Source organism: Geospiza fortis, unplaced genomic scaffold (genome assembly GCF_000277835.1).
Source record: "Geospiza fortis unplaced genomic scaffold, GeoFor_1.0 scaffold40, whole genome shotgun sequence".
Lineage (NCBI taxonomy): Eukaryota > Metazoa > Chordata > Aves > Passeriformes > Thraupidae > Geospiza > Geospiza fortis.
Window position 1 is genome coordinate 12,175,191 of NW_005054297.1, and position 10,296 is coordinate 12,185,486.

Here is a 10,296-nt window from a genome sequence, read left to right on the forward strand (position 1 = left end):
CCCCCCGCCACTTCGTATGTTCGTCTCCTCGACTTTGACTCCAGAAACAAAAGCCTTTGTTTTAATAGTTCGCGGTGGTGACTGAGGTGTCAGCTTTTTGCTACTTCACAGAGTCATAGCAGGGAAGTAGACCGCAGTCCATATAAATCGCAGGGAAATTCCTGAAACTCCAGGAGAGTACGCAGGGGTGCATAGTGCACATGTTCACCCACTCACAGGATTGGATCACAGCAGTCGTTACTGGACTGAATTATGGAAAGTATTCACAAAGGTGGGAAAGAATAATCCAAGTTCATATCAGAAAGACAGCTACTGAAGAAAAATGTACTTCTAATATCAAAATTACTATTTTTTAATACTTGCAAAGCAATACTTACAGGGTATTTGTGTCTCCCCAATGACCATAGTGCTGACAAACCTCTTATTTAAAAACATACTTATTTTCATATCATCACCAGAAGTTAACAGAATTGTTATTATTCTTGTTTTCAGTAGTGGTGGTTTCCAGCAGAGAGGGCACTGGGTGGTTTACCTAGGATTGGAGTGGAATTGAATTCACTTTGCTCTTCTGTGTGACTCCAAAGCTGGTCTGAAGCCAGTCCTTGGGACAGAATTTTTACAGTCAGTGCATGGGCACTTACTGTTTACAGGAGCAAAACGTAGGACTGACAGGTGAGGATTACATTCTCTTGTTAATTGCCACTGCCCTGGATCATCTGAATGCCAAAGGCAACAACCAGAACTGATACATGTTTTTAATGAAAACTAGACTGAAACTGGGGCCAAGTACTCTACATGAGTACTCAAAGATACTCTCTAATCAGACATTCCTGTCCCATCTTGCTTGTGCCAACGTGAGTGCTTTCACAGCTGCAACAATGGATTGGAAAATCCAGTGGTGTTATTGTCTTTGAGTTAGTAAAAGGTCTTGCAGATCAGTGAGAACCAGGTTCAGTAAGTACCAGACTCGTTATGAAGGAGTTGACTAAGCCAGGAGTTGAAGGCAGAAGTGAGCACAATTCTTTTCAGTGTTAACTTTTAACTCAGTTCAGCTGCTCACAGCAGTGATTATCTAGTGTCTTAGATGGTTTTGGGGTTACTAGGGTCAGAATTTCAGCATTAACTCATTGCATATTTTGTTTTTAGGCTTCTATATATTTTGGCTTCATTTTTATTAATAAAAACTTTAAAGGTACACATTTGTAGTTGAGCCCTCAATTGCTGTAGGTTACTTCTCACTTTCAGGTTTGAAATAACATCTCAAGAATATGTTTTAAAGCCTTACAGGAAGTCTCTAGTGGTTAAAGTGGATTCACAGGTTATTCCTGTCAATATATCCCCAAGCAGCAGGCAGATTTTATCGCTCTGTGGCGTATTTGGTTGTCTTCCTGAGGCTGTACAAGAGTTGGTTTTGTCAAAAATTCGCTAACCCTGGAGCATTAGACCAGAAAGCCTCAGTGGATGCCCTGGGAATTCATGGAACTTTTGGGTAGCTGATAATGTAGATGAAAACCACATTCTTCTGCATTACATGAACACCCGTATAAATTTTTAATATGGTCCACACCTTAGTCTTACTGTGAAATTCATGTGAATTTCACACATAGCAAAGCATCTGTGGTGACTGTATGCTGTCTGAGCTAAAGATATACCTGTGTGGAAAGACAATCATAAAAAAGACTCAAACTGCAAGGTTTTGGCTTACAGTTTTGAGACCAATGTAGCACATGAGAACATAGCATAAAGCAGAACTCTTCTGATGGAGAAAAGGATGTAAAATATTTTCACAGACGATCACTCTCCAGCAGTCTTCAGTTTTATTTTGGAATTATTTCATCTGAAATTTAAATCTAAAATTTGGTAGTGTATGGTTTGGTTGTGTCTGTAGATACAACATCTGATTAGCATCCTAAATAACTTTTCCCAAGATGAAGGAGATTTTCTGCTTTTTTATACTGCTCCCACACTGTAGTATGTTAACCAGTATTACTGCAAGGTTTACTATTAAATTATCTTGCATCCATCCTTGTGTGCCTTGGCACTTCTTGGGTTTTAATGCATCCTGCTGGTTGTTTTTAATTTGTGAAAAGCTGTTGATGGCTGGCTTAACATACTCATAACCAAGAAATTTCCTAAGATTCAAGGCTTTTTAAGGCTTGCAAGGTTTCAGTGTTGCCTATGCTAAATTAGACTTTGTAGGTAGGAGGAGTGCATAGTGAAATAGTGCCCCAGCAATTGATTGTTTATACTAACATCTGCCTTCCACTCTTAATTCAAGAATTCTTACATCTCTTTTATAAATTTATCTCAGAATATATGGTTTCAAATGACCACATAATTTTCTCATTTTGAAGTTTTGATTCCTGCAGGTTTTTGGCTATTTGTCGCATAAATTGACAGCAAAAGTCTCTTATCCAGATCTATTTGGCATATTAGAATGTCTCAACAGATTTCCTATTGGCTTAAAAATGTGTGACAAATTTTTGAAATATCATGATACAGGGAAAGCAGCAAACCTTAGGAGAAAAGATTCATTCTTCAGAGTGTAAATTAATCTTCAGGCCCTGGTTCCCTGAAATGTCTTCATTTTCTGCTAGCCTTCTGAGTTTTATAAGGTGATTAAGAGGAGTTTTTAACATTTAACCTGTATATTTCTGTCAGTGTAGTGACGAAAGTGCTAGTGTAGTGTAGTGAACCTGTGCAGTAACACTTGCTAAGAGGTTTAAATGGGACTGTTGTATGGACTGGGGATGATCCACTCTTCTCCATTGCGTAGTGTGACTTCCATCTAGGAATAGCGTTTTTTATGTTCCCTAGTCACCCACAACCTCCTAAGGGGAAGATTCATTGTCTGAGTTGCTTCCCTTTTAGATGCTGTAGAAAATTTTCAGGTAAGATAATAAATGTTGTTTATTGCATTTCTGTTTGCCAACAATTGATGTTTTACTTCCTACTGGAAACTAGCCCAGATGAAGGCCTACTGCACACTGCCTGGGAAGCAACAGGATAGACACGCACCGTGAGCATGCATGTGTCAAAGGTCTGGGGTGGGGAACATTCTTGTGAAATAGGTCATTTACCAAGTGCATTTAACAAAGAATTTTCTGAAAGAAAAATGAGGACTAATTATTTGGAGATCACAGCAAAAGAGAAGGATGTTGTCAGAAGGGTGGAAGTGGTTAGGAGAAGCCAGGGTAAATGGTAAGGCACTTCACGTGACATGTGAGCAAATGACCACAACGTAATAGTAAGGTGCACTTCCAGAGCAGGATAAACATAGGCTAAATTATCTACACATCTGTTTTGCTGATGATCTTAAGAAATTATCTAGTGTGAGAGAGATCAGGGATTGCTCAGTGACTTGCCAAAGGCTACCAATAATATAACTGGAACTAAGGAATTTTTAGTGTCAGCTCCATCCCCCACCAGGAAAGCTGTGAATAAAGCGTTGCATGCAGATATGCAGGGGATACTTCACAGAATTGGAAGCTGACAGAATTTACAAAAGACGGTGGAAGGGAAGTGACAGGAAAAGAAAACAACTTGTAGACATGAAATACACCTACAAGAGAATGCCTACGTGGGGCCTTATCATTCAAGGCCCTTCTTCCAGGGTACAGACTTTAAAAGTAGGGGTTTTCTCAGCATTACCACTAGCAGAGAGGTCTCAAAGTCTGTTTTTGTTGTGATACAGGATGGAGAGTGTATAGTGTTGATCTGTCCTGTGGTAAAAATGATGCTGTTGTGCCTTGCTTTAACAAAGGTATGACAGCCAGCTATTTCCTGTTAACCATATCTCATCCCTCCAGTTTTCCATATCTCAAAGTGCATTATAGGAAGAGGGAAGGATCAGAGCACCTGAAAGAATTGGTGTAGAAAAAAGCAAGAAAGCAAATAAATCCAGTGTCATGTAATTCCCTTCCACATTTCATCATTGTCATTATGTTAGTAAGCTTACTACAAGAACTTCTGTTTTTGAGTGTAAGACATACCTGAAATGCCTCTATATCAGCTGTTTCCATTTAGCAAGATCAAGAGTGTTTATTTGAACAGTGTATAGGGTGAAAATAAAGACAGGCTAGCTTGTGTGAGGCTGTCCTCAAAACTTAGCAGGTGATCATTTAGGCTTCCTGTTTTCAAATGCATGAACATTATTCCTGGGGGTTTTAAACATAAACATATTTTTTAGAAATTAGTAATTGTTTAGAAATTACTTCTGAAAATAGTGCTTCAGAGTAACTCATCTTGTAGATCATTTGCCAATGTTTCAAGAAATATCTGCTGTTTTGTATTTCTACTTCAAGTTCACATTAGCTGGGGAACTCAAAACTTGGCTATGAAAAATAACATGACAAGAGGGTCAAATAATGTTTTAAGGGAATTAATTTCTCAGAAAAAATGTTTTAAATAGCTTTTATTTGATATTTGGTGACTTAATCCTCTGAAATGTCTAACATGAATTTGATGAAACTACTGACCGCAGAAAATGTGTTCAATAATTTATGAACCAAACTTATTGAGGAAGAATAAAATTACTCAAAATTGAGTTAAGAAATGCAAAAGAGATTTCTGAAGTTTGAAACATCAAAAGTGCTATTTTAAAATGCTGATGCAAATTATTTGGAAAAAAATAATTTGCAAAATAGTAGCTCAGTCAAATCCCAGGTGAGTCAGAGGACATTTTTTCCCCAGGATGTCTTAATTGTCTGATTCACCTCTCTGATCATAGGAAATTATTTGTTATTTCTCATACAATGTTTCTAATGCTGTGGGTTTGTAGTTATTTCTCATCCCTACAATCTTCAGTTTTCTTAGACATAGTAACATTAGAATATTGGAGATACTGACAAAAACATGCCGTGCACATAACTGAATCTGATGTTTCCTGTTCCTTTTTAAGCTCTGCTTCCCTGAGGAAGGGTGGGGCAGAAGTTTTGGAGCTGTGTTAGGAGTCAGAGAGGATATGTATGTGGTGAGGGGGTGACTGCTCTTCAGCAGCATTGCATATGCAGTTTAAACTATTAGCTCCTCATCCAGTGGTAAGGAATTCCTTAACATGCTGTCATATTAAAATGTCCAGTGCTCTTCCTCCCTGCTTTTCCAACTGCTTTATTTTGTATAAATAGTGGTCACTGGGTATCAAATGCTAGAAAAGATAATAGATTATGTAAACCAAAAATACTTGGAGTTTAGAAGGTTTTGAAATGTATAAGGTGAATTTTAGCTGTATCGGTTGTTTTGCTTATATAATTTTTGATGAATGAACAGGATCTCCTGTTTAAGCTTTTGCATTTCCATTAGCCCTGGGAAATCAAGAAAGAGTTCTTTCCTTCCTTTTTCATCAGTATCAGATGTTTGTTTGCTTGGTCTTATGAAAACAAACATGATTTTCACTACAAATGTAACCTGCTCTCAGATATCTGGCTGGTAGTATCTTGGGAAATTTCCTGGCATTTACTTACTTAAGTTTGCTCCTAGGTCATTGTACACTGTAACAGTGTGTAGAGATATGTCAAATTATTTGGCACAAGTGTGGCTAATTGACACACCCTGTATGATTCATGCTGAAGATGAAAGCTTGAAGGAGTCTGATAAATTTAACAGAAGAAATTGTGGTAAAACTCTCCCTGATAATCCAGCATATTTTTAGTTAAAGCAAACATTTATTTGAAAAGGCCTTCCATTGTACAAAATCTGTTTTACAATTATTGATTTGTCACAGCAGAGACAGTTAAGGAGAATTTTTATTTCTTCAAAATGGCCAAGCCTTAAGGATGCCATCCAAAATCCAGAAGTTTGGGGTTTTTTTAATCGCTGAACTGCTGAAATTTGTGATTGCAGGAAAAACACCCAACCTACCTCTTCAGCCAGTCATCTTTTAAAAATCTTTAATTTCCAGTACTTTGTTTTTTAATTCAGTCCTGACTTTTGTAGATGAGTCTGTGTTAATTTGGGGGTTTGGGAGCTCTAGGTTTATTGAAAGTCATGTGTGGACTCCACTAGCAGTACGTTCTGCAGTCCCTAAACATTTTTGAAGACCTTTCAATCTTTAACTTGTTCTCAGGCTCAGTGTAAATTTACTGAAGCATCTCTTTCACGTGTGTACAAATCAGTGTTCGTATGTAAGACTGTATGGTAGCCATACATTTAATGTGATTCATTGGTGTGAAGTAGCTGCTCTAAATGTGAGTTCCCATTTCTGGAGGAAGGGCTGACCCTGACTAAAATGGGATAGTAACCTCTATGCAGAGGGCAGTCCCTCTGGGAACTGTCTCCCAGGCAGTAGGATTAGAGAAGCAAAGATAGAAGATGCCACATTCTGTGAAAATAAGAGGATGCCATGTATTTTAAAAAATCTTCACAACTTCTTCTTTCTTGCTTCTCCTAGAAGTCCCAGACATAGCTGCATTCCCTTGCAGCCTTTGGTAGTCTGATGATTACTGGGACCCAAGGTTTAGGACTGAGGAAGAAAAGAAAGCCATTTCCTCAGACTGGTCCCTCATGATGTCTGGGGAAGCACTGCAGAAGGGCCTTGGAAGCACAGCAGGGTACTGCCAGGGGATGCTGAGAGGAGATGCTATATGGAGATTTTGGTAGTTTTTTCCTCTCCTTCATGTGCAAGTCATGGTTTCTAAAGAACACAATTTTCGTGTACATAGTTACAGTCTTCCAAGACACCATGACAGTCAATAGCTACCACATCTAATGGTGATAGGACAAAAATGTCCCATCTTAATTTGATGAGATGAAGAGGCTGGATAAGCATTAGAGAAAAGCTTTCTAGCTATGATACAGACATCCTGGCTTTTTAGGAAGTTTGAAGAATCTCCTTTTTCAGAACAGAATGAGTTGATGTGGAGATATGAATAGTACCCAATTTTTAGAGGACCTGGTGAGGGCATTGTGCTCATGTGTCAAGAATTCTGACGTTGTAATAGAAGAATCAAGGAAGATACGTAAAGAAGATAGTCTGGATAAAATAGTCAAGTTGATAGTTTGGAAAATTACTATCTAGAGCAACATTTTGGAGGAATCTGAGCAGGACAGAGTGGCATTTGTCAGTAGAAGAGAAAGATACCACATGAACAGAAGCTTGAATTGATTGAAACCAAAGTCAGGATTAGTTTGATAACCACACAGGAGAGTCTGTTGTAAAGAGATTTCCTTTAGGATGATCCAGCAATTTTTGGAAGCAACTTTTGTGTGGGAATTTAGAAAGAGGCTTTATTCAAAAATTTTGCTAGAATCTATGCAGGTAGTAAGATACCAGATGGAAGGAACATAACCCAAAGCGAGAAGTACTGATGATTTTGGGCTCATGCAATTTATAATTTTAAACAAATATACAATGAACTGTTATATGGAAGAAGTAATACTAGAAATGTAGCAACCATTAGTTAAAACTTACAAATTGTAAAAAACTTTGTTATAAAAAGCAGCACTTCTGAGCTTCTACTAAAGCATGGTTTCTGCAAGAGGCCTTTTCTGACTGCATTGGGTGATTTGATAAAGTGAGCAACACATATAGGTACTTTGAACTCATACCTATATGAACTTTGGCTCTCTGTAGGAAAACAAATTCCTGAGTAGAATGCTGGAGCTTAGCTAGGTGGATAAAGGAGAAGCATTGGCATAAAATTTATTAATCCTCTGTCAGTTGTTAAAAGTTCTCAAACCTCTTTAATTCACTGGAAGAAGTTTGGTTGATAATAGCTACTTAGTGCCTTTCACTGGCAGGTCCTCACTTTGTGTCTAAGGCTGTATTCAGATGCATATTACTAGATTGTTGACTTCTGAGTTTAAGAAGGTTTGTTAACCATCAGCATGGACTGCAGCGTCTGAGATGAGGATTCCTTTCAAAATGCTGTTCTCTGCAGAATTAGCAGCTTTTCTGCCTTTCTGCACCACGCTGCAGCATGAAAAACTGGTGGGTGGACTGCTATTACAAAAATATTGTGCATTTTAAACAGAGTAATCAAATTATAGAATCCTGAAAGGTTTGATGAAATTCAGATAAATTCAATTCAATCTTTGAAGCAGAAGTTCCTGACCTTACATAACCTATTAACAGTCTGGGTTGGGGTTATTATAAAAATTCCTTTTTTCCGTAGGCTTATTCAAAACTGTAGCTGTGACTTTTTTTTGAAAGCTGTTACATAATTGTTGTGTAACTTGCTGTATTTTCAAACACTTCAGACAGATGACTCTCCTTGGGCTGTAAAGTGTTGCAGGTGCAATGGCAGATCCCATCCGCTGGGCCCGATACCGCTGGCAGCGACTGATATCAACAGAGGGCAGAGAATGCAGCAGCAACAATTCAAGTAGCAAGTGCTATCAATCATCAAAAACTACTGGCAAACATAGGATAGTGATACCCTGTTTGGGACATTTTAAAGAAGAGTATGAAAAAGTATCAAAACTGTACATGAACAACAAAATACGGACTACTAGGTATACTTTGTTGAATTTTTTACCACGGAATTTATTTGAACAATTTCACAGGTAAGGAACTCCTTTTTGACTGTGGTAATTCTGCTGGAGCTGAATCCTTGTATTTAAACATTTGTGTGTGTTACTATATATTAAAAAAATTATTCCTCCTGCTGACCTATCGCTTCTAAAATGACACATGTTATATGGTCAGAGTTTCTTGAGTATCATCATTGTTGAGCTGATCTTTTTCTCCTTAGCTTATGTTCTTTCTACTTATTCTGTTCTTTGGACTATGGAACTGTTCCTTGCTCTTGGAGCACTGCCACACACCAATCAACAGTGGGATTTTCAGCTTATTTCCTGCAATTGTCTATTTGCTTCCCTCGTGTCTTTCTGTCTTGCCAATTTTTTTCATCTTCCTTCTGCTTGGAGAACTGCGGATTTGCCAAGCTACACAAGGAGGTTACAGGACAGCTCCCTTTTTAAAACATGTCATCTTCCCTAAGAGATGATAAAATTGAGTTTAAAGGAACTGGAAATTTGAGAGTGCAAAATTCATCAGTGCCTCACTCTGGAAAACATGTGCCTGGATGACAGTTTTGAAAATACAGAATTCTTGGTTTCTGCATTACCTGGTCATGTATGTTAAGCAGCTGTGTTGCTAAGTAGTCTATTGACTGGATAGTGAAAACAGAGTTTGGGATAGTTATTCCTTAAATTGTGGGTGAAGAAAAGATAAATTACTGATAACTTAAATGTCTGTATAGCATGGAGTGGGGAAATGAGGATCATTGCCTGCTAGCACAGTTGAACCCTGTGTTTTCTCTTTGTTTCAGAGTTGCCAATTTATATTTCCTATTTCTGGTTATCCTAAATTGGGTTCCTCTAGTTGAAGCTTTCCAAAAAGAAATTACAATGCTACCTCTGATAGGGGTTCTGACAATTATTGCAGTGAAGGATGGTCTGGAAGATTACTCAAGGTACAAAATGGATAAACAGATAAACAACTTAGTAACCAAAGTATACAGCAGGTAAGAAACAAGAGTGTGGTTTATTGTTATTATTTGATTGTGACTATTATATGACAGAGTTGGTAATAACTCTTTTGCTTACCTTCTGGATACTTACAGAAGCATAAAATAATGTAATTTGGAAACGGTCTCTGAAGTAATTTAGTCTTAACCCCCTGCTCAAGCAGGGCTGTTTAGAGGAATTCACTCAGGAACTAGTTGTGACTCGATCACCAGTTTTGTTAAATGCTTATCATATTAGTGTAAAATCTGGGAAAAATATTCTGCTTTGAGGCAAATGAGTTCATGCATGTATTTGTACTGTATTAACCAAGTTACTTTGATTAGTTAAGCATTGTTAAACATGCCATTTGTTTTGAGAGGTATATTTTTAATTCTTCTAAAATAGTTTAATGGAAATTGAAAGGCTGCTAGTTTATCATCACTCATTAATGGCATCATGTCGTATTCATAGTGTGATGCCATTTCCCCAGAGAGAACAAGATGGTTTTCTACTTGGGTGCATCACACAGTTCATTCAGTATGAGAAAAGGATATTCCAAGATGTAAAATACAAAGATGAAGGAAGTATAATAAATGGGGTTCTTTTCTTTTTTGCATGCTCTGTTTCCATGTGGGAAAGGAAGTATTTTGGAAAATGTCACTTTTTATATGTTGTAGTAGCCATCACAAATAGCACCTGTAGGTTTTTTTCAGTTTCAGCTTATGCATTTGTAAAAAAACCATTGTTCTTCTGTGTATACCAGGAAAGAGAAGAAATACAGAGATGAGTGCTGGAAGAATGTCAATGTTGGGGACTTTGTCCGGCTTTCACGCAATGAAATCATTCCTG

At 37.7% G+C, this 10,296-nt stretch overlaps 1 protein-coding gene across 2 annotated transcripts in view; it reads left to right on the plus strand.

The window, feature by feature from the left end:
- Nucleotides 1-510: 510 nt before the first annotated feature.
- Nucleotides 511-10,296, plus strand: part of ATP10D (ATPase phospholipid transporting 10D (putative)) — a 37,096-nt gene continuing 27,310 nt past the window's right edge. For both annotated transcript variants that reach the window (XR_004081523.1, XM_014312107.2), the window contains exons 1-4: nucleotides 511-672; nucleotides 8,224-8,502; nucleotides 9,270-9,464; nucleotides 10,211-10,291. Coding sequence is in view for 1 of the 2 variants with exons in the window: in XM_014312107.2 (XP_014167582.2) it covers nucleotides 8,237-8,502; nucleotides 9,270-9,464; nucleotides 10,211-10,291 (542 nt within the window). In the remaining variant the exon portion in view is untranslated. The remainder of the gene's footprint in view (nucleotides 673-8,223; nucleotides 8,503-9,269; nucleotides 9,465-10,210; nucleotides 10,292-10,296) is intronic.